Here is a 15,881-nt window from a genome sequence, read left to right as displayed (position 1 = left end):
AACCTACAGGGCAGGGAGATGCATTACAGGCCTTAAGTGTGTTAAGTGTGGTCAAACTCCATAGGAAAATAATGGAGGGAGTCTTGTTACAGATGGCAGAGAGGCGGGCTGCAGCTTCTGAGCATTATACTTCTTCTGCCTCAAAAGTGAGCTTTCCCCTCTGAGCCTCCTGGTGCTCATTTTTCTCTTTCCCTAGGACCATGCTGCAGTGGAGGCTGAGAGGCAGAAGATGTCTTCCCTTGTGAGGGAGCTGCAGAAAGAGCTAGAGGAGACCTCAGAGGAGACAGGGCATTGGCAGAACATGTTCCAGAAAAACAAGGAGGAGCTGAGAGCTGCCAAGCAGGAGTAAGACCCTCCTGCCTTTTGCAGGGGCACTTAACCTGACTCTTGGACCCTCTAGTACCCCCACCGCTGCCTTCTCTCACACTTTTATTTCCTAAGCTGGTTGTTCTCCTTGAGTTAGTGTCTATGGCAGTGGCCTCCAGAGGGCTGGTTTCCACTGTCTGGTGAATCTCCCCTATGTGTGACGTTTGACCTTGACCTTTTATCCTTTGTTTAAAACTTTGCTGAACTCAGACTGCTGCAGCTGCGGATGGAGAAGGAGGAGATAGAAGAGGAACTTGGGGAGAAGATGGAGATCTTACAGAGGGACTTAGAGCAAGCCCGAGCCAGTACAAGAGATACTCAGCAGGTTGAGGAGCTCAAAAAGGTACTTGGCACTTGGTGTAGAATGGCAGGTTGGGATGATCTCCTGCCTCACTTGAGACACTTCTGCCCATGATAGTGGGACTGTCTCCATGAGTGTGACTTTCAAGCGTTATCCTAGCAGCTCAGTTTTGGCTTTACAGCTGTGCAGGGCCAGTCTCCTTGTTGGTTATAGAGTTTTCTAGTGGGAAAACAAACAAACAAACAAACAAACAAACAAACAAACAAACAGCTATCAGCAGCCAGTTCGTGGTATAGACAAAAGCTGCTGCTGACTACCTCCTAGACGACATCCTAGGAAGCTGAATACAGATGGATTTGTAAAACTCCAGGGTCATTTTTGCAGGCTCAGAACCTTAATTTGGTCAGCACTGCAAAACCTGCTCTTTCAAGGGGAAATTCGTTAACTATGTGATAAAACAAATATTTTTTTTTAGAATGCCTGTTTATTAATTTACATTGAGAAATATAATCCCTGAACTGGGATGTTGGTATCTGCTTGGCTAGCTGACCTACTTGTGGAAACCAAGTTGTAATCTGAAGGCTATTTGGAAAGCACACAGTCTGGACATGGTGCTCAAGGAGCACAGTGTATGATGTGCACCTACTCAGTATCCCAAGCCACAGTTTTGCTGGTTGGTGATACAACACTCCAAGATTCCTACTTCTTTTTTTTTTTTTTTTCCTAAAGTCAATCCTTTTTAATCATGCATGGATGATAGTTCATAAAAGAGTCATGAGGAAGTCATAAAAATTTTTTTTTTTTTTTTTTTGGTTCTTTTTTTCGGAGCTGGGGACCGAACCCAGGGCCTTGCGCTTCCTAGGTAAGCGCTCTACCACTGAGCTAAATCCCCAGCCCCAGGAAGTCATAAAAATTAAAATAAACCCAGTTTCATACTCTTGGTGTTATAGTTTATGAAGGATAAAAACATGGCTAATAGGCCAGGTATGATGGTGCATGCCTTTAATCTTAGTATTTGGGAGGAAGAAGCAGATGGATCTCTGTGAGTTCAAGGCCAGCCTGGTCTACATAGTGAGTTCCAGGATAGGCAGGGCTCTAAAGAGAGACTGTGTCTCAACCCCATTTCCCAGAAAAAAGAACCCCTTCACAAAAAAACCCAACCCAAATCAAAAAAGAACACAGCTAATTGTTTTTGGGTAACATATAAATAACTATGTTGTTGTGAAGTTAGGAATACAATGAAGGGTCTGAAGTCTATTAATATATTAGCTGACATGGCCAACTTGACACAACTCTCCAGATAAGCTCATAAATCCTTATGCCTCAGATAGGAGGTATATTTTATCAAGTATTTAAACAACATAGAGAAGGCTGGAGAGATGGCTCACTGACTGCTCTTCCAGAGGTCCTGAGTTCACTTCCCAGCAACCACATGGTGGCTCACAACCATCTGTAATAAGACCTGATGCCCTCTTCTGGTGTGTCTGAAGACAGCAACAGTGTATCTATAATAAATAAATAAATAAATAAATAAATAAATAAATAAATAAATAAAGTTAAAAAAAAATAATCAGGGGTTGGGGATTTAGCTCAGTGGTAGAGCGCTCGCCTAGCAAGGGCAGGGCCCTGAGTTCGGTCCCCAGCTCCAAAAAAAGAAAAAAAAAAAAGAAAAAAAAAAAAACCCGAGTAAACAACATAGAGATTAGGGAAGCAGACTAAGGAAGACTGACACAGAAGAGACAGCGGCCAGCAGCCCTGGTTCTTTGTGAGGAGATTTGTTAGTGTCTACATTTTAGTCACTGAATGCTCCCTGCCTGGCTCTTCAGTCTTCTGTCTTATTGGCTATTTCTAAATCTCAAAAGTGCTAATAACTATTTATAGTTCTATAACTAAGAGAACCATAATTTATATTTTAACTACCCTTTAAAAAGAAATTTAAGATGTATTAGTGTGGGGTTGGGGATTTAGCTCAGTGGTAGAGCGCTTGCCTAGGAAGCGCAAGGCCCTGGGTTCGGTCCCCAGCTCCGAAAAAAAGAACCAAAAGAAAAAGAAAAAAAAGATGTATTAGTGTTTATTGTATCATAATTTTGTGTTTTGATATTTTATTTATTTATTTATTTATTTTTGGCAGTCAGTTTTGTTTTATAAAATTATATACTATAAAATTTTTCTTTATTTTTAGTTTTTTTGAGACAAGGACTCAGTACATAGACGAGGCTGGCTTTGAACTCACAAAGATCTGCTTGCCTCTGTTTCCTGAATGCTGGGATTAGTGCACTACCACATTTGGTCTAAAATTTCTCCCTTTAAAGTTGGTGGGTTTTAGAATATTCATTGTGCTGTGAAACCATCACCATTCTCTAGTTACAGGATGTTTTAATAACCCCAGAAAGTGAGCGCCCCATGTCCATGGGCGGTCTTTCCCTATGTGTTCTGACAACTTTGTCTCTCCAGATTTGCATAAACTGAATATTTCATATAATTGTAGTTCTATAATATGACTTTTTATTTCTGGATATTTTTCATCTGGTATAATCAAGATTCAACTATGTATAACAAGTATCTTTAGGTTTTTTTTTGTTCATTTATGTATTCTTCAGTTTTTTGAGATAGGGTCTTTTGTAGGGCTTGCCTGGAACTTGCTATGTAGCTGAGGATGCCGTGAAGACCTGATCCTCCTGCCTCTGCCTTCTTGTGTTGGATTATAGGTGTGTACCATCACACCTGGCTCCATCCAGCTTTATGGATATATGATGTTCTGTTCATCATTAGTGTATTTTGTCCATTTTCCGATGTAAGGACATGTGGGTTGCTTCTGGGTTTGATATACAGTGACTGATCTTGCTATGAGCATTTATAAACGAGTTTTTGTGAGGACTGTGACTTTTTTTAGGCATATTGCTTTAGAATAGGATGGCCTTGTCACATGGTTAGTCTGTTCAGCTTTTCTGAGTCTGCCCAGTTGCTCTCTAAAGCAAACTTTATCATTCATATTTCTTTCCACATGTAAAGTCTTATTTTCCCTGCTTTCCAGAACACTCATTATAGTTGAGTCTCGCCACTGTTTTCTTTCCTCTCTAGGAACTTCAACGCACCCAGGGGGAGCTTAAAGAGCTTCAGGCAGAGCGGCAGAGTCAGGAGGTGGCTGGGCGACACCGGAACCAGGTGTTAGAGAAGCAGCTGGCGGTGCTGCGGGCAGAGGCTGATCGAAGCCGAGATCTGGAAGAGCAGAACCTCCAGCTACAAAAGACCCTGCAGCAACTGCGGCAGGACTGTGAAGAGGCTTCCAAGGCAAGGGGAGTGGGCCCAGGGCTCAGGAGGTGGAGGCTGAGGGGTCAGGAGGGCTGAGAAGCCAGAGGTCCTGCAAAGTTAACCTATGCTGGGTATGTACTGAGGAGCTCTGGAGGCTCATGTGTGCGGTGAATAGCAGATTTTGGCAGGGTGGCTGCATCTGTGTAGGGGTAAGTTTATCAGGGAGGTTCCTGGCTAGGACCACCTCTCTATGCCTGTGAGCTTTTAGTGGGTTCTTGGCTAACCCCTTTTCCTGGATGTAAATGTTTACCCCCTTGAGCCCCACGGTCTGAGCCGATTCTCCCAACTGCCCGCAGGCTAAGGTGGCATCAGAGACAGAGGCCATGGTACTGGGGCAGCGTCAGGCAACAGTGGAAACCACACTTCGGGAGACCCAAGAGGAAAATGACGAATTTCGAAGGCGCATCCTGGGTCTGGAGCAGCAGCTGAAGGAGGCCCGAGGTCTGGTGGAAGGTGGGGAAGCGGTGGAGGCACGGCTTCGGGACAAAGTGCATCGGCTGGAGGTAACATTCCTGTTCACCTCCGGACGTGGGGTGGTAGTGGTGGTGGGACTTTCTCAGTCGTGTGCCCTCGTGCACTGCGACCCCTCAGTACTCAGCCATAGGTTTAGAATGCCCCCATGCGCCGTGCTCCCATCTCAGTATGCGGCAGCAGTCGGTTTTACTGCCAGTGTGCACTGACTGTCCTTATCCCTCATGTATCTATTTCCCTCCTGGCCTGGACTCAGAGGTCCACATGCGTCAGCCTCAAGTTCCAGGACTAGAGATGTGTGTCACCACACCCAACATTACCCTTTCCATCTGCCTGCCTCCAGTGCTTCAGCCTAAGCTTTCCCTTCTCTCAGCCCACCTTCCTCCTCTCCTGCCTCCCAGGTAGAGAAACAGCAGCTGGAAGAGGCTTTGAACGTTGCCCAGGAGGAGGAGGGGAGCCTGGCAGCAGCCAAGCGGGCTCTGGAGATCCGGCTAGAAGAGGCCCAGCGGGGGCTGGCACGCCTCGGGCAGGAGCAGCAAGCACTGAACCGGGCTCTAGAGGAAGAGGGGAAGCAGCGGGAGGCTCTCCGAAAGAGTAAGGCAGAGCTGGAGGAGCAGAAGCGTTTGCTGAACAGGACTGTGGACCGACTCAACAAAGAGGTGAATGTAGGGAGTGTGGACCCTTAGGAAGGGGTGCTAGCCCTGCAGAAGCTAACCCTAGAGGTGGGTCAGGATGTGTACCATCTCTTCTCCTCAGACAGTATTTCTTATAGGCAGGATGAAGGTTTTGTGGGTTGACTTTCTTATCCCTCCACTGGGAGACCTGTCTCACAAGATGGGGCCACTTCAGGCTCCACATCCCCTCCTCCTAGGAGTCTCAGCTAGAGTCACCTTCACAGACACCCCGGAGCCGCCCCTACCCCAGGTTTCTGGCTGTCGTTTTATTTCTCCTTCTGCGTGAGCTTCAGGCTTCCTTGCTTGGGCCTTCTTGTTATTTAGCTTCCTTGGCTCTGTGGAGTGTGGTGTGGGTATCCTGTCCTTTATGGCTAATATCCACTTATAAGTCAGTACAGACCATGCATGTCCTTTTGGGTCTAGGTTACCTCACTCAGGGTGATATTTTCTAGTTCCATCCACTTGCCTGCAAATTTCATGATGACCTTGTTTTTAATAGCTGACTAGTACTCCATTGTGTAGATGGACCACATTTTCTTTATTCATTCTTCAGTTGAGGACATCTGGGTTGTTTCCAGTTTCTGGCTATTACGAATAAAGCTGCTATGAACATAGTTGACCAGATGTCCCTGTGGTTCAGGGTATATGCCCAGGAGTGGCAGTATGTACTTATGTACTTAACCACTGAGCCATCTCTTTAGGCCCCCCCGCCCCCTTTTTTTTGAGAAAAATCTCAGGTAGCTAAAACAGCTTTCATAGGCATGTGCTACCATGCCAGCCAGGATTGTGATAGGCTACTTATGTGTCAGTGATTTCGTCCTGCGGTCTCCGTTCTCCTAGTCCTAGGTGTTTGCTTTCGAAGTCTAGAAGACCTAACATAAGCATCTGTATTAGTAGCTGGGTATGGGATACATGACTTTAATTCCAGACTCGGGAGGCAGAGACAGGTGGATCTCTGACTTAGAGGCCAAGCCTGGTCTATGGAATAAGTCCAGAGCAGCCACCTCTATTACACAGAGAAACTCTGTCTCAAAGCACAAAACCTACAAAAAAGAACCTGCATTATTAAAGATTTAAATTGTAGGGAGAGCAAGGGAAACAAGGAAGTTGAGTTGTTTTTAGCTGGTAAGGTTCTCCCTCCCAATCTTTTTTTTTTTTAAGATTTATTTATCTATTTTTATATGAGTATTACAGATGGTTGTGAGCCACCATGTGGTTGTTGGGATTTGAACTCAGGACCTCTGGAAGAGCAGTAAGTGCTCTTAACCACTGAGCCATCTCTCCAGCCCTTGCATCTTTTTTTTTTTCCTTTCTTTTTTCTTTTTTTCGGAGCTGGGAACCGAACCCAGGGCCTTGCGCTTGCTAGGCAAGCGCTCTACCACTGAGCTAAATCCCCAACCCCTCTCCCAATCTTATTTTAAAAAACAAGGCCAATTACTGGCAATGTCAATTTAGAAAAAAGATACATAATCTTATTTTCTCTGACATAGTAATTGAGGGTTTGTCGTAGTTTAGTTGGCAGATTTTCTGTCTTAGTGTAGTATATCTTATAACTTGAGTTCGCAGAAATGTGGTTATTGAAGGTTTATTTAGTATCAGCGAGTCTTTATAAGTATTTTAAATAATTAACATAATCCAGCATCAACTCAGCAATGTAGGTGCTGTTGTTATTCCATTTTATAGATGGGAAAATGAGACCAGAGATGATAAGTAAGGGCTACAGCTACGATGTCCAGACATTTGAATATATACTATTAGCTATACTAGGGATCTAGACCAGGCAAGCTAGAGAGAGCTGCTTGGCTCTTGGGAGACTCTTGGAAGCTGGGTCTAGAGAAGGGACAGAACATGTACTACAGAGGTGCAGTGTTGACAGGAACCCTTTTCTCTGCATTTCAGCTGGAGCAGATTGGGGATGACTCCAAGCTTGCTTTGCAGCAGCTCCAGTCCCAGATGGAAGATTATAAGGAAAAGGCCCGGAAGGAAGTAGCTGATGCCCAGCGTCAGGCCAAGGATTGGGCCAGTGAGGCTGAAAAGAATTCAGGGGGCCTGAGCCGGCTTCAGGATGAGGTAGGAACCTAGGCAACAGGAACCTGTCCATGGTTTGAAGGTCTTTGCCTCCTCACTGAACCTATGGCTGGAGTGCCAGGGTCCAGACTCAGGCGGAACCACAGATGAGAGCATTTGTCTCTGGGGCTTTCCACCTCTGCTGCACGTTAGGGTCACCTGGGATGAGTTTTAAATATCTTTTTTGCTTTTTTTTTTCCTATTATTTTGAGATAGGATTTCTCTGTAGCTCTGACTGTCCTGGAACTCAGAGATCTGCCTCGGGAGTGTTGGGGTTAAAGGCATGCACCGCCACTTTGAGGCTGAGAGTTTTAAAAATCTTACTGCCTAAACATCATCTCATACTACTTAGATCACAATTTGGGACCTAGAATCAGTAGATATTTTTTGTTTGTGTGTGTGTTTGTTTTGAGGGAGAGTCTTACTATAGCTGGCTTTGAACTCAGAGATCTATTTGATCTCTACTTGGCTAAGTGCTGGGAGTTAAGGCATGTACCACCACGCCTGGAAGGATTGGTAGTTTTAAAAACTCTTGGGGCTGGGGATTTAGCTCAGTGGTAGAGCGCTTACCTAGGAAGCGCAAGGCCCTGGGTTCGGTCCCCAGCTCCGAAAAAAAGAACCAAAAAAAAAAAAAAAAAAAAAAAAACTCTTCAAATAGGCACAGTTATGCCTGCTCCCTATTTAAACTTTCACGTCATTCCCATTTGCGTAGAAAGTTTTAAGACAATAAAGAAAATGAACTAAAAATGACTCTTCCGGCAGCTGAAGCTGGCAGCTCTAGGCTTTCCCATTAAGCTGTGGTCCCAGCCTGGCTCTAATGAGTGTCAGCAGTGAGGTATTTCTCCCCTCCGGCAGAGCACTCCCACCCCCCACATTTCAATTAGGCTGAGCTGTACATTATCTTCGTGTCCAGCTGCAAAGGCTGCGGCAAGCCCTGCAGACATCCCAGGCTGAACGGGACACAGCAAGGCTGGACAAAGAGCTGCTGGCCCAGCGATTGCAGGGGCTGGAGCAAGAGGCTGAAAACAAGAAACGCTCCCAGGATGACAAGGCGCGACAGCTGAAGAGCCTAGAGGTAAAGACACCGGTTCAGGTTCCGGAGGGACACAGGGCTCTGGTTCTGGTGCAGGTGAGATTTATGTGGGGAGAGGAGCTGGTTTATTCCAAGCCTTTTTCTGTACTAGAGAAGCCACAACTGATGCTTTTGCTAGGTTACAGAGTTTTAGCAACTGTGAACTAAACGTATTAAGAAATTTATAGATGGGGCTGGAGAGATGGCTCAGCGATTAAGAGCACCCGACTGCTCTTCCAGAGGTCATGAGTTCAATTCCCAGCAACCACATGGTGGCTCACAACCATCTGTAAAGAGATCCGATGCCCTCTTCTGGTGTGTCTGAAGACAGCTACAGTGTACTTATATATAATAAATAAATAAATCAAAAAAAAAAAAAGAAATTTATAGATGTCCTAAAAAATTTGGATTTTTTTTTTTTTTTGGTCATCTGTTGCATTTGGACAGTAGTAACACTGACCTTCTAGACCTGAGTTCTGCATGTCAGCAGTTGGCTAGAACTGAGGAGTGGCTTTCCTCAGAGTGAATGGTAGTCAATTTGCTGTACTTGAAAGTGAGACTAATAGCCACAAGGGTATAGTGCACTGTGGGTGTGGCATGTAAGACTCATCTCATCCTCTGCATCACCCTGTGTGGTAGATAGTCTTGTCTCCATTTTACAGATAAGGGAAACTGAGGCACAGAGTAAGTAACTTTGCAGTGGAGTAGGTCTACTACTAGAAAGCAGTAGTTCTCATTTCCAGGCCTAGCTTCTGCTCATACCGTGCGTCTTGAGTTTGCTCCACACTTTGGAATGCCACCTGAGCTCCTCCACCTTGGCCTCTCTCTGCCCGGAAACGTGAATTTCACTTTGAGTTTTTCCATTAAGGAAATAGTTCTCCAAGAAGGAACAGATTCTAGGGTTTGCCTTCCTGGTCAGCAGAGGGCGCTGGCTCCATGGCGGCTTTGAGCAAGCTGGAGCAAGGACCAGAAGAAGGATTCTGGAATATGCCAGGGAGAAAGGGCTTTGGTCTGAGTTTGGCATTCCAGGGCGCCGAGTTGGGAAGAGAATTGACCTTTTGTTCTTCTACCACAGGAGAAAGTCTCACGGCTGGAAGCAGAGTTAGACGAAGAAAAGAACACTGTGGAACTGTTAACAGATCGGGTGAACCGTGGCCGGGATCAGGTGACTTCTCCTCACCGTAACACCCCAGCGCGCTCTCTTTCACAGACAACCTAGCTTTCCTATAATCCTGAACAGTTCTGGTAAGGCAGAGTGTACTTCAGGCTCTCATCTGCTCCTGCTCTGGAACAGGTAGACAGGTTTCCTTAGGTGGAAGGAAGCCAAGAACTGGAGTCTAGAGAGAGTCCTGGTAGCCTAGGCTGCTCTAAACGAAGTGAGGACTGTTTCAATTCAGGAGTGCTGGCTGTGGGATTTCCAGCTTCTTTCAAATAGCCCCTTCCATTTGAATTTCTTCTTTTAACTTGACACTCAATCACTTTTTGTGTTTTGTTGTTGTTGTTGTTGTTGTTGTTATTGTTGTTCTTGAGACATGGTCTCTCTAGGTAGATCTGACTGGCCCTGGAACATGCTATGTAGACCAGGCTAGCCTCAAACTCAGAGATCTGATTGCCTCTGCCTCCAAGTGCTGGGATTAAAGGTGTGCACCACCATGCCTACCTCTAAACATCATGTTAAGAGTAGTCTACCCCTGTCTCCCCTTCCATAAAACCTCTGTCACTATCATAATGCAGAATGCATTCAATCCAATTTCCAAAGTCCCTCTTCAGAATCCAGAGTTCAAAACCTGTTCAGAGACTCAAAGCAGTCTTTTAATTGTAAGTTCCACACCCACGTCTAGAATCCAAGGCTCCTGGTGACATCATCTGGCTCTGTTGTTCTCGGGCAGCCCTTCTCCTCAGGATCTGCTGCCTGCAGCACACATACCCTCTCCTCTCTCAGCAGCTGCCCCCATCTTTCTACTGCCAATGTCCCACGTTCTCAGTACTTTAGACGTCTTGGGGTCTCCAGTGCAACTTAAGCTTCACTTTCACAATTGTGCAGTAGCCTTTCAGGGGCCCCTGAAACCTATCTAACTGAGTTTTGGGGATACAATCCATCATAGTGAGGCAGCTTTGACACAGTGGAAATGGCTTCCTCAAGTCTAGTTAGGCCAAGAAACATGGAGAGAGGAGTGCTGGGTTCTAGGATGAGAGTTCTTAGTTACCTGAGAATTTGGGAGACTGGTGGTTCAGAGGGTCCTCCAGGGAACTGCTTCTGTTGACTCACTTTGCTAGTTTAGCCTTTGTCTTTTCCAAGTCTGATTCCCCTCGCCCATCCCTAATAGGTGGATCAACTGAGGACAGAGCTCATGCAGGAGAGATCTGCTCGGCAGGACTTGGAGTGTGACAAAATCTCCTTAGAGAGACAGGTGAAAAGGTGTCTTGGGGATAGAGCAGGGGACCAGTCAGAGGACCGACTGGAGCATTAACCGTGGAATCTTCCTGTCTCTCACAGAACAAGGATTTGAAGACCCGGTTGGCCAGTTCAGAAGGCTTACAGAAACCCAGTGCTAGTTTCTCTCAGCTTGAGTCCCAGAATCAACTGTTGCAAGAGCGGCTCCAAGCTGAAGAGAGGTGATATGAACCTGTCACTCAGTCCTCTCACCCTCCCTTTCTTCCTCTGAGCTTTTCTTCTCTGGGTCTTTCTCTATCGTCTTACCTCACATCTGGCCAATCTGGCTTCATCTTCAGGGAGTCCCCCTTGGTTCTGATACAGAGTAGAGCTGTGGAAATTCTGGGATGTGAATGGTTTCTGTCTTCTTGGATCTTCCCCATCTACTGGTGAAGCCCCTGACAGAGAAGTCCTTGGAGGCAGTACAGTGCTAAAATGCTCCCTTAGAAATAGCAATGGCCATAGACCTTCCTCCCCTGTCCCCCTCTTAGAGAGAAGACAGTTCTGCAGTCTACCAATCGGAAACTAGAACGGAGGGTTAAGGAGCTCTCTATCCAGATTGATGATGAACGGCAGCATGTCAATGACCAGAAAGACCAGGTGAGGACATGACACACAGTGTTCTCTTAGGCCAGGGCAGGCCATCCTCCCCCATAAGTCTCGACACTTCCATTTTGCTTTTGTAAGGACAAAAATTAGTCTGAGAGGTCCAGCTCAAGAGGAGTCATGGCCTCTATACTAAGTGTGCTGGCTTTTCTAAGTACTATATTCATATTAGTTCATCGGAACCTCAAATAACTTTTGTTTTGTTCTTATGTGGGGTGTATATGTGTATGTACGTGAATGAACGTGCACATTTGTACAGAGGCTGGTTTGGAATTTGCCAAATAGGTTAGGGTTGCGTGGCTGGCGAGTGTGCCCTAGAGAGACTGAACCAAGATCCAGTGCTTGCTGGCAAGCATTTTATTGTCTGCACTATCTCCTCAGCTCCCTAACTCTTCTCAGCAGTTCAGGGACTGGAGAATTTACACATACAAGGTCACCTTGGGGAGTTAGGAAGGTGGGAGAGTGTATGGATTGTCTCTTGCCAGAGTCATTGCAGGGAGGTCCCAGCCCTTGGATGCTTTCCTAATGTGCTGTTCGGACTTGGTATCCTGCTTAGCTAACCCTGAGGGTGAAGGCTTTGAAGCGGCAGGTGGATGAAGCGGAAGAGGAAATTGAGCGACTGGACAGCCTGAGGAAGAAGGCACAGCGGGAACTGGAGGAACAGCATGAGGTCAATGAACAGCTCCAAGCCCGGATCAAATCCTTGGAAAAGGACTCCTGGTATGACATGACAGCCCTTCTCTACCTCCTTCTGCACCACGCTCTTGGGGAGTAGGGGATGGTCCCTCCCAAGCTGGAGAAATATGTAGTCCCGTACCCTGCCTAGAAGCCAGTATGGTTAGTTCTTAGTGTCTTAGCTTCTGTCCTTCACTTTGTCTTCTAGATCCCTGAGCAGTAGGAGACCGTGTGAGTAGTGTGAGGTCTTAGAAGAATTTCTTCTTTAGTGTGAAAGTACGATTGTCTTAGTCTGTTCTTTTTCTCTCTGACTCAGGCGAAAAGCTTCCCGGTCAGCTGCTGAGTCAGCCCTCAAACAAGAGGGGCTGAGCTCCGATGAGGAGTTTGACAGCGTCTACGACCCCTCATCCATTGCATCACTGCTTACTGAGAGCAACCTGCAGACTAGCTCATGTTAGCTCATGCTCTAAGGACCACAAACGGCCTTGTGGTCAAGCCTGTCCCAGCCAGCCCTGCTCTGCTTTGCTCTATCCTGCCTGCCTCAGAGTCTTTTTTATTTTTTTCCCCTATGAGTGACCCAGTTCAGACTTAAGACTGGGAAGGGTCAGAATGATGGTGATGAACATTAGCAATGAGCTGGTGGGTGGACTGGTCCTTTTCACTGGAGGAGTAGGTGTTTAGTCCTGCCGAGTCCTTCCTATAGGACCTCTCTACCATCCCTTATGGTAGGGCCGATGGTCAGCATGTACACTGACTGGGACTGGGAAGGACAGGAAGGGATGGATATTGCCATGTTTGTAAAGCTTTATTTCTTTAATATTTAATCATACAGCTCAGGGAAATAACCCAATGTTGTTCTGCTCCCTCTCCCTGGATGCCTGCAACCTTTCCCCCTCCCACTCTGGAGCAGGGAGGGAACATTATGGATTATGGACATGTAGGCATGGCGCTACCCACTTCTCAGATGCTTCTTTTTGCACAGTCATAGGTCCTAGCATCTCTTGAGTTGCAATATTTTTGTTTTCCCCAAGTCACTGGGTCCAGGGGATCTTTGGTCTTTTTTTTCCATCCCTGCCTTGCTGCTTTACTCTCAGTGCCTTACCAGTGTGCGAGATGGATGAGGAAGCTGCTCTTGCCTTTTATAAACCTGCACATTCATACCTCTCCAAAGACCAGCCTTTCCTCATTGGGGGCCCTCAGCCTGTCCAGACCCCAGTGGCTGAGCAGCTCCAGGCTGCTCTGCCAACCAGCCCCTGGGAGAAGGGCTTTGATAGGCCTTGGTAAGTTGGTGGGGACTGGTTCTGCTCAGGGTTTCCATCTTCCTCGCCCTCTGTGACTGAGGATGCTGCCATGAGGTGGCTGTACCTGGGAACCATGACGACTGTTCATACAGGTTCTAGAGTCAAACATCTAGTCCCGGTGGCCTCCTTGTGGCTTCTCTGACCAGATGTGCCCAGCTTCTGTGGGAGCCAACAGATCCTTGCTTTTCTCAGGAAGTAGGCCCTGATTCAGAGCTTTGCCTGGGGTTAGAAGCTGACTCTCAGTAGAGAAGGGAAGGGGTAATGGAGAATGTATTCCTCCTTTGGGTTTTGGGGTGTGCCAAGCTCTGGTGGGTGAAGGTAATGGGGATGGTTCGCCTCTTATCTTTAAAGTAAGTTTTGTTCTCATCAATGACTTGTAATTTCATGATTTAAAAAAGATATTCTGCAAATCAGATATTTTCTCCCAATCCAGCCTTGGTTTATTTTAAATTAAATATTAAAAATGTCATATCTATATGAAATTCTTGTCCTCATTTTTCTGGCTAATTTGAAGGCCTACTCTTTTTTTTTTTTTTAAAGATTTTTATTTTTTTATTGTATATGAGTACACTGTAGCTGCCTTCAGACACACCAGAAGAGGGCATCGGATCTCATTACAGATGGTTGTGAGCCACCATGTGGTTGCTGGGATTTGAACTCAGGACCTCAGTAAGAGCAGTCAGTGCTCTTAACCACTGAGCCATCTCTCCAGCCCAGAAGGCCTACTCTTAAGGCTTTTTTTTTTCTTTACTTTTTAAAACATTTGTGTGTGTGTGTGTGTGTGTGTGTGTGTGTGTGTGTGTGTGTGTGTATACATGTGAATGCTACATTTGTGGAGGTCAGAAAACTTTTTTAAAAAAAGATTTATTTATTGTATATATGTGAGTACACTGTCGCTGTCTTCAGACACAACAAAAGAGGGCATCAGATGCATGTTAAAGATAGTTGTGAGCCACCATGTGGTTGCTGAGAATTGAATTCAGGATCACTGGAAGAGTAGTCAGTGCTTTTAAACCACGAGCCATCTCTCCAGCCCAGAAAACAACTTTTGAGAGAGAACAACATTTTCATTTTCCACAGGGTAGGTCCTAGGATTGAACTCAATTCATCAGGCCTGGCTGCAGGCACCTTTCCCCGCTAAGCAGGCCCTCTTTCATGAAGTCATTTAAACTGTACATTAAAATGAGGCTTTAGCTCACTTTTCAGAGGGCTCTTATGGCTGATAAGGGATATAGGAAACAGACTACTTATGGTAGAACCATTTTGTCCTAACAACTTCTGAGAGTAGCACGAGTGCTGTGTAAGTTACTTGTCTGTTGCCGTGACATAAAACAATGGCCAAGACAGCTTATATAAAGAAATGTGTATGTGAGCCTATGGTTCCAGAGGGGTAAGAGGCCATCACCATCATGGCCAGAGGCATGGCATCAGGCAGGCAGAAAGTTGATAGCTCAGATCTCAAACTGCAAGCAGGAAGCAGAGAGCAAACTAGGAATGGTGGGAGTCTGAACTCTCAAAACCTGCCCCAGTGACTTGGTTCTCCAGTAAAACCACATTTCCACTCCCACACCCCAAACAGTGCCTCCAACTGAGAACCAAGTATTCAAATGACAGAGCCTGTGGGGGACTTTCTCATTCAAAGCACCACAGATTCCTTCTTTGAGGGCTAAAAGCCAGAAATGAGTTTTTTTTTTTTTTTTTTTTTTTTTTTTTTTGTTTTTTTCTTTTCTGGGTCATTGATATCCTAGTATTTATCTTCCAGGTATAGACAGAGCTTTATATCCATTTATAGCTGACAAGTGACTCAGAGTCCAGTCCAGTCCCTGCCCACCTCCTCTTTCCCCACCCCCACCTCCTCAACCTAACACTTTAAGGACCTGGCTGCTCACCAAAACGAATTGCTGGCTACAGTGGTACTGCCTAGTCAAATTGATGAGACCTTACACACTGTGCCTGCTGTTCCTGTGGACCATCACACAGTGCTGATAGCCATCTACCAGAGGTCAGCCCTCCAGATCCAGCCTAAGCTTGGGAAGCAAATGCGTTGGTGCCTCTGAGACTCTTTTCTCTAGGGTGCAAACTCCTTTTAAGGCTATGTGTCCCGCCTCTCCCAACCATATAAGGCTAGTTTCTGCAAAGCAAGCCCCACCCAGAGCTTAGCTGGCTTTGACTTCGACCTGGGCCACTTGCCAGGGAAAAGCACCTGCCAGACTGGCTTAGACTAGTCTGAGTGAGCTGGTCCTTGGTGCCTGTCTTTCTACCTCTGTGGCAGAACTCTGAGGGAAAATTTACTCAGTTCTAAAAGGCCCACAGGCTGGGTTTTCATTTAGGGAGAGGAAAAACCATAGAAGCATGTGCAAGCCCCAACTCACCTACAGAAGACCAGACCGATTCTTTTCTGCACAGAACCTGGAGAACTGAAAGGAGACAAGACAAATGAAGAATACCACAAGACACCACCTTGTTGTGCCCTAAGTAAAACTCTTAAGTGGCCACCCCACCCTCACTCCCAAGCCCCACCTTTATGTAAATCGTCCATAGCGCGGGTAGGCGAGTCCTGAAGTCTCTCGGCACCGCCTACCTCTCGCTTCCGCTCATTGAC

General features: G+C 46.2%; 1 protein-coding gene and 1 long non-coding RNA gene across 4 annotated transcripts in view; one reads left to right on the top strand and one right to left on the bottom strand.

Annotated features, from left to right (window-relative positions):
• The window catches only part of Cgn (cingulin), a 27,570-nt gene extending 13,809 nt beyond the window's left edge, over positions 1-13,761 (top strand). For all 3 annotated transcript variants that reach the window (XM_087624013.1, NM_001427774.1, XM_087624011.1), the window contains 13 exon segments: positions 197-345; positions 577-709; positions 3,749-3,958; positions 4,276-4,482; positions 4,852-5,109; positions 7,024-7,194; positions 8,105-8,266; positions 9,339-9,428; positions 10,591-10,674; positions 10,761-10,879; positions 11,189-11,297; positions 11,860-12,023; positions 12,295-13,761. In XM_087624013.1, the coding sequence (XP_087480139.1) occupies positions 197-345; positions 577-709; positions 3,749-3,958; positions 4,276-4,482; positions 4,852-5,109; positions 7,024-7,194; positions 8,105-8,266; positions 9,339-9,428; positions 10,591-10,674; positions 10,761-10,879; positions 11,189-11,297; positions 11,860-12,023; positions 12,295-12,436 (1,998 nt within the window). In that variant the 3' untranslated portion in view covers positions 12,437-13,761.
• LOC120100872 (uncharacterized) overlaps positions 1-15,881 on the bottom strand; it is an 18,344-nt gene extending 2,463 nt beyond the window's left edge. Inside the window, exons 1-2 of the long non-coding RNA XR_015676501.1 lie at positions 15,800-15,881; positions 15,652-15,696 (exon numbers count right to left, since the gene is read on the bottom strand). This is a non-coding gene — a long non-coding RNA (uncharacterized LOC120100872). The remainder of the gene's footprint in view (positions 1-15,651; positions 15,697-15,799) is intronic.

Source organism: Rattus norvegicus, chromosome 2, assembly GCF_021556685.1.
Source record: "Rattus norvegicus strain SHRSP/BbbUtx chromosome 2, alternate assembly SHRSP_T2T, whole genome shotgun sequence".
Taxonomy (NCBI): domain Eukaryota; kingdom Metazoa; phylum Chordata; class Mammalia; order Rodentia; family Muridae; genus Rattus; species Rattus norvegicus.
The sequence above is the reverse complement of the archived record's forward strand: the minus strand, read 5'-3'. Positions and strand labels throughout refer to the sequence as shown.